The 27,048-nt window shown below is 40.1% G+C and overlaps 1 protein-coding gene across 3 annotated transcripts in view; it reads right to left on the bottom strand.

The window, feature by feature from the left end:
• The window catches only part of LOC122643027 (protein STRUBBELIG-RECEPTOR FAMILY 8-like), a 30,213-nt gene extending 22,738 nt beyond the window's left edge, over positions 1-7,475 (bottom strand). Inside the window, exons 1-10 of one of the 3 annotated variants that reach the window (XM_043836652.1) lie at positions 7,131-7,475; positions 6,727-6,859; positions 6,507-6,578; positions 6,322-6,387; positions 6,155-6,226; positions 5,989-6,060; positions 4,768-4,839; positions 4,626-4,691; positions 4,486-4,551; positions 4,069-4,388 (exon numbers count right to left, since the gene is read on the bottom strand). In XM_043836652.1, coding sequence (XP_043692587.1) covers positions 4,069-4,388; positions 4,486-4,551; positions 4,626-4,691; positions 4,768-4,839; positions 5,989-6,060; positions 6,155-6,226; positions 6,322-6,387; positions 6,507-6,578; positions 6,727-6,859; positions 7,131-7,227 — 1,036 coding nt within the window. In that variant the 5' untranslated portion in view covers positions 7,228-7,475. The remainder of the gene's footprint in view (positions 1-4,068; positions 4,389-4,485; positions 4,552-4,625; positions 4,692-4,767; positions 4,840-5,988; positions 6,061-6,154; positions 6,227-6,321; positions 6,388-6,506; positions 6,579-6,726; positions 6,860-7,130) is intronic. The other 2 variants (XM_043836653.1, XM_043836651.1) reach the window with 2 other exon arrangements.
• Positions 7,476-27,048: the final 19,573 nt, after the last annotated feature.

The raw sequence follows: 27,048 nt of genomic DNA, 5'->3' as shown, positions 1-27,048 counted from the left end.
AGTTACTATTTTCTTGTATTGCTACAAGGTTATAAATAAACGAGTAGAGGATCATTCTAACCCACGGTTTGAGAAACAATTAAGCCTTGGGCTTACTTAGTTCTGTGAGAGACAGAGCATGGTTTTGTGGGATTCAGGACTGCTCTACTGTGGGATACAGTAGGGAAACCATGGTGGGATGATAAGTATGAGTTGCTGGGATTCCTTCCCCACAGTTCGGTGAGAGGCCTAACATATCTTCCACAACTTCTCTTCGCTTTCTTCAGTTGGTTATTATAATCTAGTTAATATTCTTCAACTGATCTCTCTTTTCAGAACTGATTCAATTCTGGTTTCAGATTCACCTACAGATCTGTTATCTTATCAAGTCTTAATGGTTCTCTCTAACAGCATTCACAGGGTTCCTTACTGTTTGCTTATTCTGTTCTCAGAGATTCCAGCAAGTTGAAGACCCAAATCTACAGCCACTGCTACAGTATCTCTGAGTTTCTATTATTGAGTCAACAGTGTTATCTAATTTCTTAAAAGCCTCTACAGGTTGCCAATCTCAGTTTCTAAATTCTGATTGTTATTATTTTGCTTGACCTTTAAATTCTGGAATTGGTTACTAAATACTTCTAGTTACTATTTTCTGATCAGCATTGTTTCTAATTCCTTTCTTCAGTTCTACAGGTTTCTAAAATTAGTTTCTATTTTAGGACGCTTTTATACTGATGGGTTTCAAATTTCTGAAACTAGTTACTAACCTATCATATCCTAATTCTGTACTTGGCATACTTTCTAATTCTGCGACAGTCCCACAACTTCAATCTGCCCAATGGATTAGGACCAGGATTTGAGGATCTAACCCCATCCCCATACTGTTATTTAACCGGAATATCAATCTCATCAAACTGGTTAATATTACACAATCACTTTTCTGGTTCTATAATGTGCCCTGCAGTTCTGAGTTTTTTTGGAATCCTACCCTAAACCTTTAGAAGGCCTAGGATCCCACTAGACTCCCTTGCAACACACATAAGTCAATCCTCCAACCAATGAATTTTCAGACCATCTATTGGAGACAGCCAGAGGTCATTCCATGCTTTCAATCTAGATGCTAAACTAGAATGGGCATCAGCTTAAAGACGACATAATTATATTCATTTTGCAGGTACCTGTCCCCTGATAACTGTACCAATCCAAAGGCAGCAGACTGCTTGCAAGGTGGGAACAACAGGCTAGTACCGTAATGGACCACAATTCAGCCGTGCCATCGTCTCAACAGTGCAGGTTCTATGAAAGAGGTATTAAGCCATGGCAATTTCCATTTGGGCTCGGTTTTCCAGAACATCAAGTCTTACCGTCTTAGTATGTTACCAACTCGCAATTGTAATGTGCTCGCAATATTTAATAATGTAGCCGTAATTGCACTATGTTTACTGTCAATATTTTATATAAATACACAAGTATACTTTTCCTCCCTGGAAGGTATCCACAATTTCTTTAAACTACATGTAATACAGCAGTCAATCAACCATGTTCAACAGATAAAAGAGAAATTACAAGGGATTCAGAGTCAAGACATAAGACTTACTAGTTACTTTAGTTTATTTCTACAAAATTTAAACAAGGACCACTGAATCCTATCAATGGACTTAAATGATCTGGTAAACTAAAAGTGTCCCTCACTAGTTCGTGATCCTTTTATTAGATCAGTTACGATGAATCAACAAAAGATTGGCTTCTCCTAGATATTGTGACATGGTATTGCACAAACACATAGCATTTTTCAAATACTGATTCAAGCAATCCAACTCAGATACTGAACAGCGGTATTATCAAAACTACTTTCTAAGATACTGATCTAAATATTGTATTACATGAACTCATACAAAGAGTTCAACCTTCAAAGGTAACATGAGCTTCAAAGGGCAAAAAAATTTTGGAAAAATTTTCAAGATTTTGCAAATATGGAGAACAAAGTTGCAAGCGGCACTCATTCACATCTTCCCACTTCAAAGTGTCAACTATACAAATGTTGAATCACCCATTCTTATGCATGCTTAATAAACAAATGCCTTTGACATCAAACTTACTAACACTTCTAACAACTCACAGGAGTTGCTATGATTGTGATTTCCATGGCCAAAGTTAATAATCACAATGTAGTATTGGCTTCAAATGTGTTTTATCTCTATCATATGATAGACCAACAAGATAAATATTGCAGCCTTTCAGAAACTGACGTGGGTAATTTACCAATGAACACAACTTGATGATATTCACTGGATTCTGAAAGCAACAAGCTAGTTTGGTACTCCAAACTCTGCTCTTCAATGAAGTGCAAGAAAAAAAATTTATTGTGTCACCTCTAATGCTTTTTGATTCAACCATGATGAAAACATAGGTGGCTCCAATTTTCATTCGGCTTGCATGTTGCATCACTCTCTAAAAAATCCATCGTAGCTCATTTCAACCTGAGCTTTTTATAGCTTCACATTTAAAAGATAAAATCATAGTTCTCATTTTCATTTTTTATTTTTTGGCTCTCTCTCTTAAGCCACTTCAATACTGAATCCCCACAATCACTTTAACATGAGCAAAGTGATACAACTTTGCTAATTTTTTCCTCAGTGTTTTATGCCACTCCAAACCAAGGAACCTCTCAAAAATTACCTGGCCAAGCTCATAAAGAATCAAAATGTCTTCATCTAGTGGACACATCATTACCCACTGCCAAAATATCTACCGTAGCATATCAATGTGCCATCATTCCCTTATTCAGTTAATTGAATCATTCCTCTAAAGCACCAATCCAAACCTTAGGCTGAGATCCTCCATAGCCATATAAAACTTGAACAAGTTGAAATATCAACACCCAGTTCCCAGTTTAAATCATTCTAAAGCCTCTATCTGATTAGATACTTCACTTTCATGTCCTTCCACAACAGATCCAAGCTGCAAGACCAGACGGTTCTCTCCCTTAACCTCTTAATCCTACAAACCTATTTCTATACCTACCTGAAACAATTCTTACCTAGAACATGCAGAAACTGTAAATGCATCAATTAGACAATCCTGCATTCTGATCAGAAATTCCAAAATGGAACTCATCAAATATAAGAAGAAAAAAAATTCCTCTACGGAAATAAATAAGATAATTAGGCCTGAATCTTTCCCTAATTCATCAATATAATCTTTTCCATTTGCAGTATCTTTGCATGAAAAATAAAGGTTAAACATATATAAATCATTTTTCAATTCTCCGTATTAAGGACAATATTCAAACTTTTACCATCAATCAGATCACTGTTACTTAAAAATCTGGGTAGAATTCAATAACAAGGACTGGCGGGGAGTATGAAACTGTGCCGTGCAGAAAGTGAAGAACAAATTTTTCATTCTTGTTCAACTTGCTAATGCAAAAATAGATTGTCAAGTTCTAATAAAATGACAAAAGAGAACAAGGAAACAAATGTTTTATGTGCATCTAGGATTACAGAAGATCCAAAAAGTTGCATGACCTTAAGACCAAACAGAAAGGGGTACTAGATATATGGAATAGCAGAATTCATAAGGAAATGATATTTCATACTGTTTGAATTACATGCTAATATTAGTAGCATACCTTTAAGGCATTTACATAATCATCCAAAATTTACAATAGTAAAATCCTTCAGCACTTTAGATCAAAGATCAGATTCAAGAAGAGAAGCAGCACACAACCCACACATATCACACAAACAGAAACACAGAAATGACAAACTAGCAATAAAATAAAGGGATTTTCTTATTGGCACCCCTAAAGGTGTCAAAGTTTGTAACCTTTCTTTTTTTGCTTTTTTTCAATGAGGGTTAATCCTGTCATTGCACTTGTATACTTGAAAAATGTGCAAAGACAGTGACAGCTTTTGATAATGACATGATGATAAGTAACTTTCAAATTATTTAAAACCCCTTTTTTACCCGACTTAAAGAACTTTTGGGAATAAAACAAGGGGCAATCAAAAGAAGGTTACAAGTTCTAAATACACCTATAGAGGTGTCATTTAGACAGTCCCTAAAATAAAATAAAAGACGACCTACCTTTATCAGTCCCAGCTGAAGGAATTCCAATAGAAGCCCGTGCACTACTATGCTTCCCAACTTTACCTTTTCGAAGCCAAAATACAATAGCAAGCAGCAGACATAGAACAACCAATACTGAACCAAGTATTATGCCCACAACAGGTCCTGTGTTTAAACCATTCTTCTTATTTCCACTGCCTGGATGTGATGATGGGCCCTGGGTTCCATGTGTACCTGGCCCAGAATGGTTACCATTATTATGTGATCTACGAGGAGGAGGTGAGGAATATGGTGGCGGAGGAGGAGCAGGACCATTATCAAAGGAATTTCCACCATATCTGTTTTGTTGTGCATGTGAGATAAAAAAAAATAATGTAAAAGTTCAATATCATGAAACAAGTAGGATAAAAAACAATAGAGCATATTAAAGCTTACATAAAATTTGGAATTGAATTCAACTCCTGAGGAATCCAGCCACTGAAATGATTGTCTGCAATATTTCTGTTGGAAATTGAGCATGTCAAAAGTAAATGGCAGCAACAAACTAAAAGCCAAGTTAAACGATAAGAACTTACAGATTTGTCAGAGGCAGATTTGCAAGAATATTAACTGAACCTGTTAACTGATTGTTCCGCATATAGCTGCCAGCAATCCAAAAGTCATGAAAAGTGCAAACTTGTAACCAGATATACCAGAGGCTGAATAGTAAAAACTCACAGAGTAGAAAGGTTGGACAACGAACTGAAAGAATTTGGAAGATCTCCACTGAAATTATTGAACGACAGATCCCTGAATTCACAAATAGTCAAAAGGAATACATAGAACACTGTGGAACAATAAAAAGGAAAGGAATAAAAAAGAAACCTTAAAACTTTAGTAGCACTCACAATTCACAAAACCAAGACTCTTTATTAAAATCTATATATAATATTTAGGGAGAAAAACACATATCATAAAGATATGGGTAAGACATAGCATACTACATCTTATATCATATCAATGCAACGGATACAATATCAGCAGACTCTAAACGAAAGAAGGATTCAAAGAATCGATAGATAGGAGAAAACAAAATAGCACAGCAACATTGTGGCTGCAAATTTTGTCAGCAAAATCTAGCAAAGAGAAAGCTCTACTTTTTATAATTGCATCCGACGCTATTTAAGAAATAAAAGGAATTATTGCAAGAAGTACAGAAACCCAGCTAAATTGGATAATCCCTATAAAAAAATCCATACCCTATCTACCAACTAATAAAATCTTGCTCAAATTGCATCGAAGTTGCATGATCTTGAACTCATTGGAAATATATTGAATAACCTTTCTATTGCAGGTTTTGACCCAAAAAACTTAGGCCACGAGTAAAATACTGGGACAGCAACTCATGGAACACAATCTTGATTCCCCACCTTGTAAGCCTATCACGATATTGTCTTCTTAGTTTTGAATTTCATCAACATCCACATCCATAAATTAACAGTACACATACATGACAATGCTCCTACTATCATATAGATGTAGAATTCATTGGATGTTTCTTTACTTTCATTCTTGCATATACCACTCTGAATATGACTTCTCATCCAACAGACCAGACTGCTTGGAATATGGATCCAAAATACAGGGGCCAGGAGCAGTCACTATATCATGCTGGACAGCTAGTGAAGGAATGTAAAGTATAAACACTAGCATAAGGGCAAGCAGAAAATATAATAATGCTATCAGTGATAAGAGGTTGGACTGTCAGCGTTTGGACATAGGTTTAAGTCCAAAGGCAGTCACTTCATGTTAAAAAATGCCAAAGATTAGGACCAGTTCTTGTTCACCCCCTTCCCTTTTTTCCTATGGATCAGAGTAATTAACAGTGTTAACACAAGAAAATTTTAAAAGCAAATGAATATAATTTCAATTAGCAAATGATAGAGCCAAATGTCTTACAAGACCGCGAGCCCCTGAAGCTTTGCAAAAATATCTCCGATTGACTGAGAGATCGAGTTGTGACTGAGATTCCTAAACGAAAGAACCACAACTGTATAAAAGTCTGAAAGTCTGTGAATATAACTAGATAAAAAAAACACAATAGCAACCCAAGCAGTTCACTCACAAGTAATTGAGGGCAACCATATTTGAAATGGAATAAGGAAGATTCCCGCTTAAGTTGTTAGTGGCAAGATTTCTGCATTTGACAAATAGATAAGCATTTGCACATCAAAACTGTGAATTAACATATAATAAGCAACATAATACCGAAATAAGTAGATCAAACATTACAAGCTTGTGAGATTTGGCGGTAATTGATATGGAATAGAATCGTGAACATTGTTGTCGCTCAAATCCCTAAAAACACAATTAAAGAAAAATTAAATTTATTAAGAATACAAATTAGGCACAATAAAAATGTTCAAACTCACACTCAATGAATGCACGGAAAGGAAATAGAGAATCAGTTAGCTCACAGTGTTCTGAGTGACAAAAGGTCCGAAAGCATGTATCCCATTGTCCCGCTAAGTCCTAACCCAGGAACAACACTGTTGCAGTAACAACGGCGCCAGCAACACAAAGAGTAACATTAATCACATCAACGAAAAAATATATATATCTATTAGAAAACATGGTGAAGTGGAGGATGTGATGAAATGCAATCAACCGAAACCCTTATCATGAATGCATACGTACACGGCAACAACACCAGACCCCTCACAAGTTATTCCTTTCCATGATTCTCCACATGGATCACCGCCACTGGACTTCCACCCGGTTAGTTGAGAAGGACTATTCAACGATGTGTACAAAACTTGAAGAGCTTGAACTGCAAATCAAAGAGCAGTTCTGAGTAACTAAACAAGAAAATACATCCAATGATCTAGAAGGGAAAAAAAAAAAAAAAGGAAAGAGCCAAGATCCACAGAGCAAGTTTCCATTTCTAAACTTCTATTCACATAAACATCATTTCAATCCGGAACCCTGAGCTTCTAACCTTCTTCTACTAAGTAATACCATCAAATATTTGACGATAGGTAAAACAATCGATGAAAATATCAATAAAGCAACATGATCCAACCAATTTTGTAATACATTACCATCAGAAGCATCAGTTGTAGCAAGGACGATAGGTAGAGTAACAAAAATAGCGAAAGCAACGAAGGCAGAAACAGAATCAACCCTGTTCAGCCCCATTCTACTCAGCAGAGCTCTATACTTGAAACTCTATCAGTTTAAAACGCATGCAACACCGCCATGAAAACAAAAATAGAAATGAAAAGCTGAGACAACTCGAATCAGTTCTGGTTTTCTCCTCCATTAAAGACTCACAAGAAGACGAAGAAAAGAGATCAATGCGAAGACAGAGAGAAAGAGAAAGAAAGCAGGGAGAGAGTTTGTGTCGGCAAAAGTAGAAAGAAATAGTAAAAAACGGTAGAAATAGTAAATAAAGGCCAATGGCAAAGAAGAGTCGAAGTAAGCAAGGTATATTATATAGTATATAGAGTATTGACTACATTGCTTTTTCTTCTCTCTCTCTCTCTCTCTACCATATAGCACCTGAAGCTTCTGAATTCGAACTTTCGAAAACCAAGAGAGCATTTAAACCTGTGGGTTGAAAGTACGTAAATATCCTTAAACAAGGATTCTAATTGCATTGAAGCCATCATTCCTTTTTTTGTTTGACGGTGATCGGTGACCAATGAGCGGGTGACAGGCAACGTGGCACTCCTCATAGGTTCCAGGTTCCACAATAAGACAAATTTGAAAGTCATTTTCTTCTATATATCGGTAGTGAAGGAGTAAAGAGCTGTGGAGTTTTCGTTGTTTGTGCCACATCGTGGGACCCCGGAGACGTTGGTTGACTTCGAATCGTTGCATGTTCTTTTCGGACCTTTTTGCGGTGACAGTAAACGTTTAGGCCTTTTAGGCTTTAGCTGCTCTGTAAACCATGGTTTTAGTGCACCATTATCGGAACGGGTATCGATTAATACGGAAACCGATACAGTATAGTATCGGCAAGGATCAGTTGTATTGGACAAATATACCCTTGATTCACTGTTAAAAAATAGATTTTTTGACCATTTTACCTCTTGTCTGTATCATGTCACCCGCATGATATTAGAAACAGTCACTTGCAAAACTAGTACATATGCCCAATACTAGGGCTGCAATAGGGTTGGGTTGGGCCGGGCTTTATAAAATCCTAGTCCAACCCTAAGTCCCCTAAGTTGGGCCCAGGCCCGACCCGACCCTGACTCAGGGCCAAAAAAATCCAACCCTGACCCACCCTCAGGGTCGGGTCGGGCCGACCCTGATTGGCCTTGATCATGGGGAAGGGGAAAGAAATGCATGGGCTAGAATGGGCTACGAAGAACATTATTAATTTTACATAAAATAGCAATATAATAAATTATATTATAACACTTATTGTCTTCATATATAATATATTATATAAAAAAATGTGGGTGAAATTTAAAGTTTATAATGTATAAATTATATCAATATATATTTTATAGTATAACTGAAATTAGGGTCGGGCCGGGCCGGGCCAAGCTTAGCTCGAGGCCTCAACCCTAACCCGACCCGACCCTAACTCAGGGTCAGAAATTTTCAGCCCTGACCCGCCCTCAGGGCCAAATATCTCAGCCTAGACCCTGTTCGGGCTCAGAGCGGGTTCGGGTCGACAAGGCCAAACTTGCACCCCTACCCAATACAAGTGATATGATACCGAAACCTCAAACCATGTTGTAAACTATGCACCACCCTAATTATTCATTTTCATCGGTGTTAAAGATAAAAGTGAGGTCTTACTGAAAAAATAAGATAAAAGTGAGGACTTGCTCACCTGTGGGGGGGGGGGGATGAAAGTTCCATATGCTTGAGAGCTAAGCATTATGCATTATTGGTCCAAAAAAAAAAATGGGTGAAATACAAGCAGCCCCTTAAAATGCACCCAATATTCCTTATATTCCCCTAAGGTTCTGACAAGTCCACGTACCACCCCTATTTTACCCACCTAAAGCTATTTAAGTTTACATCAGGCATTAAATGCTAAATTTGACTAAATTATTCTTTTTTTTATTTTTTCTAAAATTTAGAAAGACCTAATTATCCTGACCTATTTGCTAAAATTTAAAAATACCAAAATGCCCTCATCTTTTCCAAATCATCATCTTCTTTTGCAATGTAGATATCCAATACTACTACCACCACCACCACCGCCGCCGCCCACCATTAACAACATCACCACCATGAAGCCCCACCTCCAGCACCACCTCCAACTCCTCCACCTTTACCTAATTTATGAATATTAGGTGCAACAATAGAGTGAATACGTGACTATTCTCTTTTAGGTTAGGGTTTTGTTTTTCAGTTTTATTGGATTGCTAGGGTTCTCTCTCTCTTTTTCCCCCTCCTCCCCCCTCCCTTTTACGACCATCTTCTTCAAACCGTTGCGGGCAATTCTAATTCTGAAGTATCTATCAAACCGTTCTCTACATAAGACGTTGCAATTTCAACAATTTTTTTTTGGCTGATAACTAGAAGATGTGAGCACGAAGGCTCGGAGACGTGAGAACCCGATTCCCTCCCGCCAAGATAAGGGATCACTGTTTCGAATGGCGTCCTAATCCATGTCCATCACATCACTGAGACACCCATGAGGATCAGCGTCCACGAACTCTTTGAAGTTTTAGCCCTCTTGAAAATCAAGAGGTCTCAAAGGGTTTTGGGCCGTGATTGTAGGAGCTCTTCAGTTGAGAGAAGAGATTACACTAGTCATTTGGATGGAGGGGGAGACTGTAGGGTCGTTCGATCTCGGTCACCCCTTTACGGCCAGTCCCGTAACCGATCACAGTTCGATGAAGACTCAATCTGATGGCTTTCACCTGAAATTTTATTAGCTGATCCTGTTTATTCAAATGCTGACACTAGACCTAGTCTGAAGTATGTCAATGATAGCAGCGGCCCTAGTAGTTCTAGAATGGACAAATAGAAGAATTTTAATTCCAATGGTTCTTCAACGGTTGAACAGAATGGTATGTTGGTACCGAAGTCTTTGTACATGGAAGATAGTTCATATCGAAAGGGAGGGGGACTTCAGGGTGGGATTGGTGAAGGTGGAGGAGTTGGAGGTGGTGCTGGAGGTGGGGCTTCACGGTGGTGATGGTGTTAATGGTGGGTGGCGGTGGTGGTGGTATTGGATATCTACATTGCAAAAAAAGAAGATGACTTGGGGAAGATGAGGGCATTATGGTCTTTTCAAATTTTAGCAAATAGGTAAGGATAATTAGGTCTTTCCAAATTTTAGAAAAGATAGAAAGGGTAGTTTGGTCATTTTTTAACATTTAATGTTTGGTGTAGACTTAAATGACTTTAGGGGGGTAAAGTATGGGTGGTACGTGGACTTGTCAGAACCTTCGGAGGTATGAGAAATATTGGGTGCATTTTAGGAGGTACGCGTATTTAACCCAAAAAAAAATTTGGAGTGGAGGGGGGAGGTTTCATCTTTAAAGTGTGACAGTGATTGAAATTTGGATGAGATTTTTATTGGGAGGAACACTGGGACCCTCGTAATCAAGGTTATTAAAATTGGAATCAGATCGAATTGGTCTTGTCGATTCTACTTTGGATTAAAATCTGCTAGAAACAGTCACAATAACTCTAGAATTAGTCTTCAAATCTGAAAACTCAATAATCTGACAATTAAAATCTTAAAATCAATTGTATTGAATCGATCAGATTTGATTCCGATCTGAATCAATCAATTCACTTGATTCAATTCCAAATTTTCAAACAATGCTCTAATGGAGGTTTTGTAAAAACTAAATCTTAGGTGATAAGTAATCTTTACACTGGTCACCTTATAAATGATGAGGACAAAAAAGATGCCCTTAGTGCTATGACATGAAGGGATTTTTCTTTATGTTGTATGGTTCTCGCCAACTGTATGCGAGATCAATTATATATGTTAAGCATAAGATTCTTCTCTGAGTCGATTATGGAGGGTCCGTAGCACTCTTTAATGAAAACTTTGAATTCTGTCTGTATAATGAAGAAGAATAGATGAATAGTATTCATAGTCCACAAAAGGGCTATGAAGGGTAGAATTGAGAAGATAGTATCTAATGTTAAAGAGGAAGTTCAAAACTTTTTATTTACCTAATATAGTTTAAGATCCCTGTTAGGCTATGTGCTGCTTATGCCCAAACACAGGACCACACAAAATGACCATCTCACCCCTAAAATGAAAAAATCATATCCCTATTGATGTTCTTGCGTGTGCTGAGAATTGTTGTTAGGTAAAAGATAAAAAAAAAAGTCTCATTAGCAAATGATAGAATGTAAACCACTAAATTTGACTATGTCGAACAATTTGATTGACCAATATCTAGTAACATGTGGTAGTTATGTCGGATTAAGATCTAGACTTATATGAACCAGAAATATTGTTCTACAGTCATTTGATTAGTTAGAAAAAGTTCTAATACAGCTTCAAAAATTCTTCACCTAATGAAGATTATGTTGACTTATGTGTATCCAATCTCAGTTTACTCACTAATCATTTAATCCAGATCCTCTAAACATTAATGATCAAAACCAGCTGCCCCAGCTGCCCTAATCTTCTAATCCATAATTATAACAATAATATATTAATTAAAAAGATAATAAAGAAAATTTTTGATGAGACATCTAAGCAAGAACATTCCATGATTGATTTCATATGTTGATATTAATGTAGGAGATGTATGCATGTAAAGGTCTCACTTTATGAAAGAAAGGTTTTTAAAAAAATAAGGTAATTGGATTACCTTAACTCAGAGGTTTAGCATTAAAAAGCACAGGGTAGTGATTAAAGAGATGAGATTTGAGAGCCCAACTTTACTCTTTTCCCAAAAAGGTAACGATGTGCTTGTGATCTTAGCTGCCGTTAGATTCGATAGAAAAAGAAACAAACAAAGAATACAACTTGCATCCACTAACAATCCATTCATTCCCAATGTGCAATCAATTCAATTGGTGCAGTTATTTGTCCACCTTTAAATTTTAAACAAAATAGATGGGGATATTCGATGAATGGTCCAGGTGAGAGATAAAATGACCTATTACAAGGAATCATTTTACCATGAAGAGACCCAATACCTTGCCTCAAAACAGCATATTTTGGGTCTTATGTAAATTAACTACAATGGAGTGGGGGATAGGTTCTTAGCACTTTGGTGTACATTCTTGGAATGCATTTTAAATAAATAATGTATTATAAAAACATGCCAAACATAATCTTAATTTCAAAAAGTTCACTGTATGATTTCAATCGCTTTAAAAGTATAGTTGTATAATTTATTTTTTGTACAGGACTCAGGTGCCAATGACCCACAAAATGTTGAGATTCTCAAAAACAAAAAACAGGTCTAGATGTTTAAGATCTGAAGCTTCCTTTGGACGAGAAGGACAGATCATCGGAGGACTGAAATACCGAGTTGCCCGAAACCAAAAAGGTTGAAGAAGAAGTTCACTTTTCTCACTGATGGCAGATGGGCTAAGGAGAAGGAGGTGGAGAGAAGGGCGAGGGTTTTCTCAGGGTTTTTTCAACGAGGAAGTTGAGGGAAAGGCGTGATAGAGAGGTCGAGAGAAAGTCCTTGTTTTTTCTTTTGTTTATCGGGAAATACTTTGCTACGATTGGTACAAGAGTTACATGTTGCATAAATGAATATAAATTTTGATTTATGGTACAAAAAACACATGAAACAGAACAAGTTTATCAAGTGATTTTTTTGGTGTTTTTGTGTGCTGGGAACACAAATAGCACAGAAACACTAGAAACGTAAGGTTATCAATTGGTACTTAAGGTTGTGTTTGGTACTATTTCTTAAAAAATACTATGACCTAGAATGCATACCAAACACAGCCTTAGTGGCAGCAAAAGGTTTTGTGGTATGCACATTTACTTGTGCACGTAAATGATGAGGTGGTAATTGTGATAATTAGATATCTAGAGAATGATTTAGATTGTCCACGTGTAAAATTCTATAAAGAAATTCAATTATTTACCCTTCCATGTAATTCCAAAACCTTTTATATATATGTCTATGCACCATTTTTTGTTAGTCTATATTTTTTAATATTTTATTTGACGTACGTTCTCTGTCTGGGAATGCATCTGGGTCTATACTACACCCAAACATATGGGGCAGGAAATGGTTGGGGTTTGGGTCATCCAGGGGGTGGACCGATCATTTCGCCCACCCCCATGTGTCTGGGCGCACCTGCAACCCAATGCAGAAAACTTTATCCCTATTTTATTTTACCATTTAATAAACTACATTTAGACGACAAGGGTTTTTGATTTTTTGTTCATTCCACACAATATGATCTACCATTAAAATCCCACTTCTGAAGATGGAAAAAATGGACCTCAATAAAAGATAACGAAAGGACTTCCCATACTAGAATGGACCTCCTAGTGACTAGAGAGGAGCCAAGCCATTATCCATCACTATAACTAGAGTACAGTTGTTTAAGTGGATTACGTATTATATCTTTTAAATCGGATGAGAGTTTGCCCCGTTAGAGCTTAATTGGGTCTATTGGTTGGCCATCAATATCATTATCCCTTTATAGTCAATAGTGAATCAATTAGGGAAAATTACATGATTAGTCATTTTTGAGTTTCTCTTTATAAAACTATATCCACTATATCTATCACTTACTAAAATTGTTTAACATTGAGTTTAAGTTTACAAAATTAACCACTATAGTGTCTCTACCTCCATTACCTATTTTATTTGACAATTTTACCCCTAACCCTATTCCAATTTTCCTACCTCTCCCTTCTCTGGAACCCATCCTGTCCCCTACACCACCCATGACCCGCTTCTTTCGATCACTTGCACTTGAACCTCCACCCTGCAAACCCACCTCTTATCATCGCCTAAACCTCCACCGAGGCACTGCACCCCTTTGTTTCAACCATGGAATTAACCCCCAATCCCTCCACCATTGCCAAAGTGAAGAAAGCAAAATCAGAGACGCCATCACAATAACATCATCATCATCCACCGACCCAATTCTCCAAGCCTACCATCGACCACCACACTCCAAAGGCCGAGAAGAACACACTAGAAGGATGGGGCGGCTTAAATAAATGACAACGAAAACAAAAAATTTGACAGAGGAAGTAAGAAAGAACCCACCCCAAACCATGCTCTGGTCTTCTTGGAACACCCATCCCCTGATTCCCCGCCTGCGAGCATACATTAACCTCCACTGTAATCCCGCCCAACCTCCCACTGCCGGCTTCCCCACCTGCAACCCATCCCCATCCCCCTTTCTTTTAGAACTCAATTTTCAACCCTTCCTCTTACCAAAAAAAAAATTTTCAACCCTTTCATTTCTGACGACTATCAGTCCATCTGCCGTGAGAGAATCTTTTTCTATTCCTTTCAAGAGGATCGCAGAAAAATGTAGTAGTTTTACTGTGATCCAACGCAGGTGTGAGATGCACAGGGCAGCGATGTCGGGGGTGATGGGATGTTCAAGTGTGAGATGCGCAGGGCGGGGTGATATACATGGCAGTGGCGAGTGTTGTTGGGGGTGGGCAGCGGCTGGAAGCCTGGAACAAATGATGCGCAGGGGCATCCCCAATCTCCGACAATGGCTGTGAGATGCGCAAGGATAGCAATGGGTGGCGATTGCGCAAGGCTTGGGCTGGGGTGATGCAGGTGCAACGAGACCATGGCAGGGGTGAGGCGATGGGGCTGTGAGGTGGGGTGGGGCAGGGGCAAAGGAGGTTCCGACGGTGGCTAGTTGCAGGGTGGACGAGGAGGGGAGGTGGGGGCAAAACTGTCAAAAAAATACTTCGTTGAGGGTGGAATACTGTAGTGGATACTTTTGTAAACCCAAACATAAAAATGTATAATTTTGTCGAACTAAACATCAAGTGGTTAGATTTGTAGAAGGAAACCCAATATTGTCTAATCTTGTAATTTTCCCAAACAATTATATGGGAGAATGTTCTTCGTGCAGGGGGCGTAGCCTGTGTTCAGACACATGGGGTGGGCGTAATGACCACCCTGCCCCCCGAGTGGCAGACCCATGTGTCTGGGCGCAGCCTGCGCTGCGGCGCAGAGAACATGAGCCCCAATTATATATTTAGTTATAAAAAAATATTGATCTTCATATTTAACATGATAGTTTCAATAATTGAAATAGCACACTATCACAAAACTGGATCTAAGTAGCAATGAAAGAGAATATATGGACAACACTATGCAGATGAGATGTCAATGTTGACGAAATAGACTATATGATATGATATTGAAATGATCATATTGAATATTGAAATCATCTATTGAGAATTGCCACAACTCAAGAATTTTTTTTTTTTAATCCACCTACTATTGTGATTATATAAATAAAGGGAGAAAGAATGCTATTTGGGCGCATGTGGTGCACTGTCTCTGCCCCAGACACAGAGATGCATGAAATAACCATTCCACCCCCATGAAAAGGTGGAGTTTCTTGGGGGTGGGTTAGTCATTTTATGTACCCCTGTGTCTAAGCGCAAAGGCAACAAACTGTACAAACCCAGGTACCATTCTCTTTCCCATAAATAAATTAGATGTATTTAATTGATGGAGTGTCTAAATGACAGCTCGATAGGTGTATTTAAAACTTGACTCTTCATTTAATTACCCCTTGGCTTATTCAGCAATAGTTCATTGTCTTACACATTTTTCTAAGATAAATGTGAAATGATAGTATTTATTCTCATTGAAAAAAAATTGTGTGTTACACTAAAAGAATAAGAAAATCTCATATTTGATTTAAGATAGGAACCTTCCCCTCCCCTCTCCAAAAAAAAAAAAGTGTAGAGTGATAGTGAATCACGGCCGAATGTAGAAAAAGTTGATACTTTCAAAGGAACCATCCGAACCCTCACAAGGGAAATCATAGAGGAAGCAGTCTAATTCATCTGATGAAGAGAATGAACCCATCGAATTGAAACTCTTCCAGAAATTCTCTAAGATCTCAAAAACTACTTGAATCCTATTAAATAAAATGAAAGACTAGGTTTACAAGCTGAAATCGGAAGAGGAGCTCCACCATTCTTCACAGAGAAAACGCTCCCTGTGCGAATCAGTGAAGACCTTGGACAAAAAGAGCTGAGAACAAGGATTCAACTCCATCTCCATTGTCAGTAATTTTTAACGTTTCTGATTTTTTTTTTTTCTAGTCTTTATTACTTTTTTTTTCTGTCTATTACTCTTATTATTCAATTCCATCTCCACTCGTCATACTCTTTCATCCCATTTTAGCAAATGTAAACTAGATTTTATTTTTCTATGTGAAACAAAAATGTTAAATCCTGATTTAAAGCTTCTCCAAAAAATCTCTAAACACTTATTCTACGACTACAAATTTTAGTAGTATTTTATTTCATAAAAAAATAAATGTATACCAACCACAAAAGTGGCAACACAAATTTTCTATGGTGCGCTGCCCTATCTTGCCTGTATTGCGCAAACACAAGTCCACGCACAATGACCGGTTTACCCTCGCTTGGGCAAGACGCTCGGACAGGGGTAAGCAGTCAATGTGTGCCACCTTATGTCTGCACAATATGACAGGACGGGCAGCCCGCGTCGTAGAAGATCTAGATCCCAAAAGTGGTGGGCATCTTTGTTGCATAACTGGATCCAATTACATGATAAAAAACAAGGGAAGAAATTAATTAAGGGTAATTAATACAATCACACGTGGGAATGCAGGCACCCTTCATGAAATTAAAGTCCGTGGGACCACTTCCGTCCCGTTTGCTATGGTGTTACCGTATGGAAAATGAAAATTGCATGCATCACTCATTTTTTTTCATCCCCTGGTGCGACAAGCTAACCAATGAGGGTGCAGGTCGAGGAATCATCATACAGAAGGGCATGGGACTTCTTTCAAACGGGAAAAAGAGAGAGAGACAACAATCGATGTGCTCATCTTTTCCCCTTTTCCCTTTTCATATATCAAATAAGTGGAACTCCCAAGGGAGTACCGAACCATATTTGCGTCAGGAGCTTGATCGGTGGTTCAAGTTTCCGTAGCGACACCTAGTTCACATTTATTAGCTTGCCAAGAAGTGGAGCCTAGGGATACCATATTTGACCCCTTCTGGGTCCTCTCCTTGCCTCCTTGTGAGGCTCTGATGGAGTTGATGGCTGGTCAGCCCTTGAATTGCACCCAAAAAAAATAATAATAAGTGGAACTGACAACATATCGTGAATTGGATCAATAGGAATTAAGGTCGAGTTTGATGGATTCCGATTCGATTTCGTCTACTAAAACTTTAGGTGGACAACAAACACCATTGTGCTAGAAATGAGTATTGGATAGGGTGTATTGGACAATCCATATCGGCATCGACTGTCCTTGTTATTGGTGAAGCCTGATTTCGTTCCAGAAAGTGGTTGAGGATCGTCGGACGACCATTTCGACCTCGAAACAATCTCGGATGGTTTAAAAAGCGGCTACATCACTACCGGAGGCGGAGAGTTGTGTAGAACTTGTCGAGGCCTTCAAATCGATATGTTTTGAGACATCTATTATGTTTTGGTCCGACCCTGACTAGTTGGTTATTTTTGGGTTCTAGGGGCAATTCTATACTTTCTGGGTTTAGACTTTTCTATATAATGTTCTTTTCTCTGAGAGGGCTGTAAGAGAGGTTTTGTAACATTTCAAAATAGTGAAATCTGTTATGTTGATCAATCATGGATGTAGCATCCCATCGTAGGGGTGAACCACATAAATCTTTGGTGTTGTGTGTCTTCTCTATTTTTCGTTTTTTTCTGCAAATCGCCACTTTTAGGCGTTGTTTTCTTAACAGTCCTCAATATCAATAACTGACCGATACTGTATTAAAGAATCAAATCATAGAATGGAAAAATCAGAATAACCATTAGTTGGGATAGGAGTCTCGCTTAGTAAAGAGAGTTGCAGATTCAGAGAACAAGCTGGTTGTACATCAGCGCATTAACGCGCGCTACAACTAGCACTTTGAAGCCAGCAAACGTCGTACCCTTACTATTCTTAGGTAAATAGAATAGCTCGAAAGCCCGTAATCTGCAAATGGAGGGTGATCGTATAAGAATAAAAACCGCATAAGCAATAGCAATACTCGTCACTAGCTTCTTTTCTGAGATTCATCCTAAGTAACAATTTTTTCGTCATCGCTCACTGCCGAGAAGGAAGATGGTCCACATGTTTTTTTAATGAAAATATGGTTTTTGTCCAATTTCGGCCCAATATTGCGCAATATGATCGATACGTTTTTCGTATCACCGAGACCTACACTAGTACCAATACCATTAAATTACATCCATGGTGGACACATTGTCTGCTCTCTCTCTCTCTCTCTCTCCCCTTTGAAGGCGGGCCTTGGTGCAATGGTAAAGGTTGCTCCATTATGACCAAATGGTCATGGGTTCGAGTTTGAAAATAGCCTATTTGCGAAAGCAGTTGGGGTAAGTCTGTTACATTATGACTCTTCCCAAACCCCACAGTGGTGGCAGCCTTGCGCATTGGGTATGGGTTCGAGTCTGAAAATAACCTCTTTGCAAAAACAGGGGTAAGTCTACTACATTATGACTCTTCCAAGACCCCACAGTGGTGGCAGCCACTTCAATTTCTATTCAATAAAAGGACCGAGTTTTCCTCAACCCACAAAGAATGGGATCTCATGTATTCACCGCAAGACAGGAGAAGACGGGAAAAGATATCGGGTGGGTATTTTAAAGGATTTTTGTCAAATGCCCCCTCAAAATGCCCATTTGTCCAAATACACCTTTACAACTTTACAATTTACATATACCCCCCTACTTTCAAAATATTGTAACAATTTAGTCCAGTCCGTTAGTCTGGGAAGTGAGACGTTAGTTTCAGATAATCTAATGACCAAAATGCCCTTATGATAAAAACCCATTAAGATTAAAGAGTAAAGTGACCAAATTGCCCTCATCTTCCCCAAATCGTTTAGGGTTTGACACTGAAAATCGATTTGGGCAAGATTTGGGAACAGGGGAAGGAATTCACTGATAATTCAAGGTCTTGTATACCTTCTGAGAGTTTTCCAATTTCCAATTTCCAATTTCCTAGCAGAGACCCCAAAGCCCTAACGTGTTTGGCATGCAAAATCTACAATTTCAGTTCCGTTTCACATATGTCGTCATCTTCGAGCTCTACCATCGATCGATTCCTCTCATTTATTTTTCTCCCAATTTACCGTTTTCGTTCTGAGCCCTTGAAATCTGAATTTAACTTTTCTCCAAGCTGTGTAGTTCATAAAAGAGAATGATGTATCAGAAGCCTATTATTTTCATTTGCAAATAAAAGAATTTCTAGTAGATGTCCAGTGAGAGATTAGCTTGTGACAGCAGGATCACAAGGAAAAGAATAAGAACCAGATTTGGAGAAAGTAGTATAACTCAACCAGAACAAAATCTGCTATGCATAAAATTCTAGCTGATTGGTCTAATAAGTGAATATAACAGGTCTGCAAAAGATGATTTAAATCTAAGGGTGAAATTTAAAGATATGGAAGTTTCCTTCAATTGATAGCATGGATTTTAGACCACAATTCAGTACTTGATTAAGGCAATATTCAAGGATTGCTTAGAAAATTGAAAACAAATAGAAGTAGCATCTCAAATTTAGGAAACCCTGAATTTTAGGAAGTTGAATGCAAGTTGCATTCTTTAAATCGATCCAAAAATTGAATGTTAAAACAGACTCTGAAACCTATTTATCAAGGAGGCAAATCGATGGAATGATTTAACAAGATATTCCGCATTCCAGTCCAATTTGATCTTCTTTGTTCGCAAAGGTACCCATTTCCCTCTGTGTGTTCATTTGTCTCTTGAACTGGATTCATGGCTTCCTAAAAAATTATTTGTTAGTCTCAAAAAATGTTACAGTAGTGAGCAAACCCAAATCTTCTCCAAATCAATTTTCAGTTTCAAATCCTAAACGATTTGGGGAAGATGAGGGCAATTTGGTCACTTTACTCTTTAATTTTGGTGGGTTTTTATCATAAGGGCATTTTGGTTATTAGATTCCCTGAAACTAACGTCTAATGTCCCAGACTAACAGATTGGACTAAAGTGTTACAATGTTTTGAAAGTCGGGGGCATGTGCAAATTATAAAGTTGTAAGGGTATATCTAGACAAATAAGCATTTTGAGGGGGCAATTGATAAAAACTCAATTTTAAAAAGGGGAAGTAGTTTTTTGTCTGAGCACTCCTATGTGTCTATCTCTCTCCTCCTTAAAACAGGGGGACAGAGGTGTCTTTTTATTTGGAGAGGATAGAGATAGACTCATGGGAGTGCTTACATAGGTCACACTCCCGGACAGAGTTATTTTTCCCTTTAAAAAAATACTAAAACCCTATATCGGTTCACCCAAAAAAAAGTCCTATACCGATTTGTAAAAGATGGTGGGTGAACCTTCCTCAACACTTGGCCCACCATAAAAGAGGCGTGGAAATATCAAATTAACACCATCCTTTTGGGAAGCAGTTAGTTTGAGAACGGTCGGTGGTTTCAGTCAATGGTCAGACATTAATAATGGAGGTATCCGATCTTCCAGTTGAAGTGGGAACGGTCAATATTGACTCATTCTTTGACCGTTGGGCGTTGATGCTTCCTCCCTCGTTCCCTCACCGACGAACCGACTCCAAGTCGAGATGAAGTTAGTAGCCCAATTCTGAAACCACAATATGCTTATAGTAGAACTCAAATTACTCAATAATGTCGAATTGGGGCCTCCATCATGAATGGTTCATTCCATGCCTCACTAATACCTATTTAAGTTGGGTTCAACCCACCAAATGGTCAGGTGGGTTCATGGTTTGAGGTATCGGATTGGATCGATCGATTTCAGCCAGATAGGATTGGTATCGGCCGAGACTGATCCAGCCATACAAACAGGGGTAAAAATATAAAAAAATAATTTTTTATGAGAAAAAAGACGAAATTGTCATATTTGCCCGAGTTTAGGCGATCCCGATCCGATCTGATCCAGCCGATACCGAGATCACGAACCATGGGTGGGTTACCCCCTATTTGGAAGATTGATTTAGATGCATAAATAAGGACCTCGGTTCTCTTTTAGTTTATTGTTTTTATTTCAGTTTGATTCAAGATGTAATAAACATAAACTGAAACCAAACTAATTATTAATCGGTTTTGATTTTTCGATCCAAAATCGATTCGTTTAATTGGTTCCGAACTAAACAATAGATAGAAAGAAAAGAGGGTTTAACAAAATCTGCCTTTATTCTCTCTCCTTGTCTTAAACATTTTTTCTTATGAGAATTATAATTATTTAATTGTTTTATCGGGTTATCTGTTTGTAACCAATGATTTATCGGTTAAAGCCAAAACCAAAGCGATTATTAGAGTTTACAACCAAAACCGGACCAATTAGTAATAGTTCAATTAGATTTGGTTTTCAACAATCATTTTTGGTCCAATTTATCGGTTTATTCAAAATTGACACATTTACACATAATAAACGGAAGCCTTTGGGATGGGCCTGTTGGGATAAGAATACCAGCTCGGTCAGAACGAGCTACAAAGATCGAGAAATCCAGGCCCAGCTCGAGAGTTTGATCGAGGGACAAAGGTGTCATTGCATATGCCAAACGAAAGAGATATCCTATGAAGCTTACGTAGGACACTCCAAGTCTATCATGGATTGACATGATCCTAGACTTCCGCCCACATCACGCCTAATCAGGCGCGTGGGAAGCGATGGATAAACATTATCTCCGAATTACACTCTCCAACGGTCTCACTCCACTCCAGGATTTCAGCTTTCCAATTCCAGCACAACTCGAACTCTCCACCACCTTAAATAAGGGAGGTAACACATGTCTAAGCCATCTGAATTCTCATTATTCTGACTATTGCTCAGAGATCTGACTTAAGCATCGGAGTGAGATCACCGGCGATGCCCGGTACTCCCTGCTAATCCTTGTCTTGCAGGTAGAACTCGCTCTGAGAGGATTTCTAACGCAACAGTTTGGCGCCGTCTGTGGGAACGATACAATTCTCAAAGCCTTAGACTTTCTATCTGACTGAGCTTGAGATCATGGCCGGAGAACCTAATGTCGTTCCATCCAATACTCAGGCCCCACCAGTCGTGGACAACCCGGTGACTCGTCAGACAACGAAGAACACCCGTGGCGGCAGGAATGCAGGGAAGAAGACCCAGCAGCGGCGAACGGCAACTGCATCTGTCGACCCCCAGCCACCAGCGGCAGGGGAAGGGGCAAGAACCCAACCCTCTGCCACATTGGAGGCTGACCAAATGGCAACTCAGAATCAGGGCCAGTCCAGCCGCGGCATTCAGGCTTTACCACCTCCGCCACCGATGCCCCAGGGATTCGTCCCCGAGACAGATCCTGGAGCGCTTGCCAATGTCGACCAAATCCAGGACCTACAACTGCAAGTTCTGAACCAGAGTGGGGTCCTGAGGGATATAGTTCGTGAGGTGCAAGCATTGAAGGCAGCCACTGCCGCGGCCGCAGGCCTCCCGCCGGCACCAATGCCACCCCCTGCACCTTTGCTGCCTCTAGTACTCCTAAGAACTGCTCGGGAAAATCTAAGGACAGCGAGAGACGACGTACGAGTATCAGGAAGTAGAGCGGGGTCGTCACACCCCTCCAGGCGAGAGCCACCTCCTCTAGGAATAGTGCGTACGGGGAACCTACCTACCCGAAGCAGGCCCCCTCGCGGGGAAGATCAATCAATTTCCACCGGTAGGAGAACTCACAGCCAGTCTAAAAGGACTCATTCCAGGGCCTCAGACATATGCATTGATCAGGTAGACCCACCAAGGCTACCCCGTCTAGATCTCAGGGACGAGTTGAATGTACGTCATACGTGCACGAACGTCATCAACAACCAAGTCGAAGAAAGCAAGCTTGATCGTAAGCTCAGAGAGATGAACACAAAAATTACGGCCCTGGAGAGGGGAACGACCCCAAAAGAAAGCTTCAGGCCGGGCCAACATCCCTTTACGAGGGAGCTTATGAGAGCAGAGCTTCCCAAGGGTTTTAAACCCCCTACGTTCGAGGCTTATGATGGGAAGGGCGATCCCAACGACCACATCAGTTACTTCAATGCCATGATGATGGTCTATGGTGGGTCCAATGTAGTATCCTGCCGATCTTTCCCCACCTCTCTCAAGGGGCCCGCGGCGTTGTGGTTCGCCAAATTGAAGCCTAACTCGATCCGACGCGTCATAGAGTTGGCCAAAGCCTTTGTCAACCGCTTCCAGAGCAGTGTAAAGCAGAAGAAGACCGCACCCAACTTGTTGGCTGTGAAGCAGCGCTTTGATGAGTCCATCAGAGATTACATCACCCGCTTGAACGTAGAGAGCCTGGAGATCAAGGACCTGGGTGATGCAATGGCCTTCAACGCCTTGTACAATGGGGTCACCAACCACGATCTAGTAAAGTAGCTTGCGCTAGATCCAGTGACGACCATGCCACAGCTACTGAATCATTTTTACCAATACACCAACATGTTCGATATCATTTAGGCGAGAAAAGCAGTGGATGGAAAAGCTCCCAAGAAAAAGAGGACGAGTGAAAAAGAAGACAAGAAGAAAGACACCAAGAGGGCGAGGTCAGAGAGGGATTCAAGTCCCGAATATACCCCGCTCAATACCACCAGGACTAAAATCCTGATGGAGGTATCGGATCGAGGGCTGCTGCAGCGACCCCGACCAATGTTCTCAAAATCGGAGGATCGGAACCCGAACAAGTTTTACCAGTTCCACCAAGAGGTAGACCATGACACAGAAGACTGCAGACAGCTGAAGAGGGAAATAGAGGACGTGATCCAAAAGGGCCACTTGAGGCGTTACGTCAAGAAGGAGGTAAGAGTTAACCCCCGAGGCCGAGAAACCCCAAGGAATGACTGGCGAAGAGATGATAGAGCCCGAAGAGGGGGAGACCGAGATCGCCAAGGCGACCAACGTGGCGATCATAAAAAAGTCAGGAGAAATCAGGACGAGGCCAACACGTCCACAACCTCGGCAATTGTCAGACCCCAAACCACCCCCTGGGAGAATTTAGGCAAGTGACTGGATATCCTACGACATCCGCCAATCCCCAAGGATCTAGAAGCAGTATTTACACGTCACAAACCACACACTGAGGTAAAAGATAATTAAAGAATATCAAAGTGCAATGGAAGATCGAACTACCCACAGACGATTTATATTACCAATAATAAAACCCCAAATACCTATGTTATACTTTATACATATCAAAATTATGTTCCATAAGTACATTATCTTGGTAATTACACTTCTTTGAAAGAAAGAATCTTAAATATAATAGAATCGTCGCTAAGCAACGAGATGAGGAAGATGTGCAATTCCATAGACAGCTTCCCCGCCCATTGGCAAATGTGTTCCTGCAAAATCAACTAAAAGAGAATATACAAGAGGGGGAGCTCCACCGAGGCCGTGAATGAAATATACCATGCATGCACATGTAAGCACAACCAAATGAGTCCTACATGAGGTGCAGATCATTTTATTTATTAGCCACCTAACATCACAACTAAGTCAGGTTAGTGCTACTACAATCCTCAATACATGTATCCCTGGTGTGGGCTTAGTTACCCCTTCCCCCGATACACCCATTGAGTTGACGGAGAGGAGCAGTCAGCTCCAACACCCTTTCCTAAGTCAGCCCGACCAGCCCTCTGTGATTAACCTGTGGGGGTAACCGTTAGTATTTAGCTCAATTCTTTTCTTTTCTTTTTCTTTGGATTATATTGTGGCATAAAACCCGGCATATAGCTCCTGGCATTAATTTTGGCATAAAACCCGGCATATAGCTCTTGACATTATTTTTGGCATAAAGCCCGGCATATAGCTCCTGACATTATTGTGGCTCCCACAGGCATCCAACACCTTAACCCCTGTTGGCAAGGGTGCGTAGCATTGGTGATGAAACTCTAGCCCCATGTCTATATGGCATCGTATGAGTCAGGAGGTGTCAATCATATCCTATAATACCGGCTACCACAGGCCTCATTTTCAAGCCGGCTACGGCATCTAATCTAGCAATTTCACATACAAGCATCAACATACATTTCCAATGTTCATTAGATAAGATTCAGAATTTAAATGAGAATATAAAACAATTTAAAATAATTAAAGATAGTAAATATTGTTGTTGTTGTCATGACCCGTCAGTCATGTTACTCCTGCACTCATGGCATAATTCCACTCACCTTGGTTTGATCCTACTAGTTCAGATGTTTGTTCAGTTTTGGTCGGTATCTGGCTGTGCACCTCGAGCACAGAAACAAATCCTAAAGCAATAAATTAGAAATATGTTATTTTAATTATTCAAAACTATTTTGGATATCCCAGTGTTAGTCTAGGCTCCTAGGTCTATCTCGGTGCTCAGTCCGAGATCACTTTCAATTCTCCGGGCCTTGCATTGGGCTTTAGGCTCATGTCCTGGTGCATGGGCCAGTGCCTAGGGTTCAGGGGAAAATTGGTCATTTGTAATACCAGTACCTGCTACTAGGTTAGAACATGGTCTCGGTGCTGTCCATAGCATGCCTGTGTTGTAGGACCAAGCACAACAGTGTACAGTCACATGCGGGGCCCACTTAGGGTTCCAAAATATTTTTCACATATGGACAGATGTGGGGGAAGGGCATTTTTATCATTTCTCACATCCCACAGTGTCCAGGGATCAAGGCCATCAGGAAATTATAGATCTGCCCCTTCATTCCTAAAAGATTCCATCACTGGGCCTTGCTGCATCACCCAGTGCATGGCCCAGTGCCTGTAGAATCGGCCTTGGGCTGAGTTTCCAAGGTTGGACCTGCAGGGCTGGGCCCACACTTGATCCTCTGCATGTTTGGGGATCTGGGTAGCCCTTGCAATGGTCTATCTCATGGTTCCATTGATTTTCCCATCAGGGTTCCAGTCAGCCTGTCTGTGGCTGCCCAAATAACTCTGGTGAATAGTGTTTAGGGTTTTATCAAACCTGAAATCTTGGATTCAGCCACATGCAAGGCTGGATACCCATGTTCAATAGGGTTTCAGGGCTGCAACCACCTAGGGTTTGGTCTCTGCAGCCCTGGCTTGCAGTCTGGGCTTCAATCCATCAACCAGAAGGGGATCTGGGCAGTGCAACCATGCACAACCAGATTTCGGCCAAGGCAGCAGCATAACTATATTTTGATTTTTACTAAAAAGCCCAGATCTACCATGCACAAGGTCTGCATGGCTGTTCTGGACCAAGGCTGGGCAAACTCTAGCTTGTCTGGGCTGCCCAGGGTTGCAAGACACAACATGCAAGGGAAGGAGATAGAGAACAGCAGGTATGTACATGATTTTATACCTGAATAATGCTGTGGGGGAGCTCGGATCAGCCAGGGATGGAGCAGCAGCCTCCCTTCTTCTTCCTTCCTTCCTCTCCTTCTTCTTCTTTCTCTCCTTTCTTTCCTCTCCTTCCTCTCTCAGATTCAGATCTGCCAAGGGCTCTAAAATGAGCCCATGGCCCCCTATTTATAGACTTAGCCTCTACTGAGGCATGTTTGTCTGTTTAGGCCCCTTTTAAAAATCCATTTTTGGACTGATTCTCAGTCATTCCGGGCTCTCTGGTGAGGTCCACAGTGATTCGAGGGTATGAGGTGGTCCCCTAGACTTCCCTCAACCTATGGAGGGTTCCCATGTCCAATATGGGTGGTCCCCACACATATGTACATTAAAATACAGAAATTTCCCACTCTGGGTGATGTCACTGGGCCTTACTGCATCGCCCAGAGAATTCATTTGCAGAATTATTTGGATTGAAATGAAATTTCAGTCCATTTAGAGACATAATTGGGCCATGGTTCCTTCTAGGAAAGTGAAGCTCTATGAATTTTTTTTCTAGGAAATTGGAATCAAAGGAAAAGAAGCCTAGGTTATGAAGTTATGCTATTTT

Source organism: Telopea speciosissima, chromosome 10 (assembly GCF_018873765.1).
Source record: "Telopea speciosissima isolate NSW1024214 ecotype Mountain lineage chromosome 10, Tspe_v1, whole genome shotgun sequence".
Taxonomy (NCBI): Eukaryota; Viridiplantae; Streptophyta; class Magnoliopsida; order Proteales; family Proteaceae; genus Telopea; species Telopea speciosissima.
This window is presented reverse-complemented; position numbering and strand designations above follow the sequence as displayed.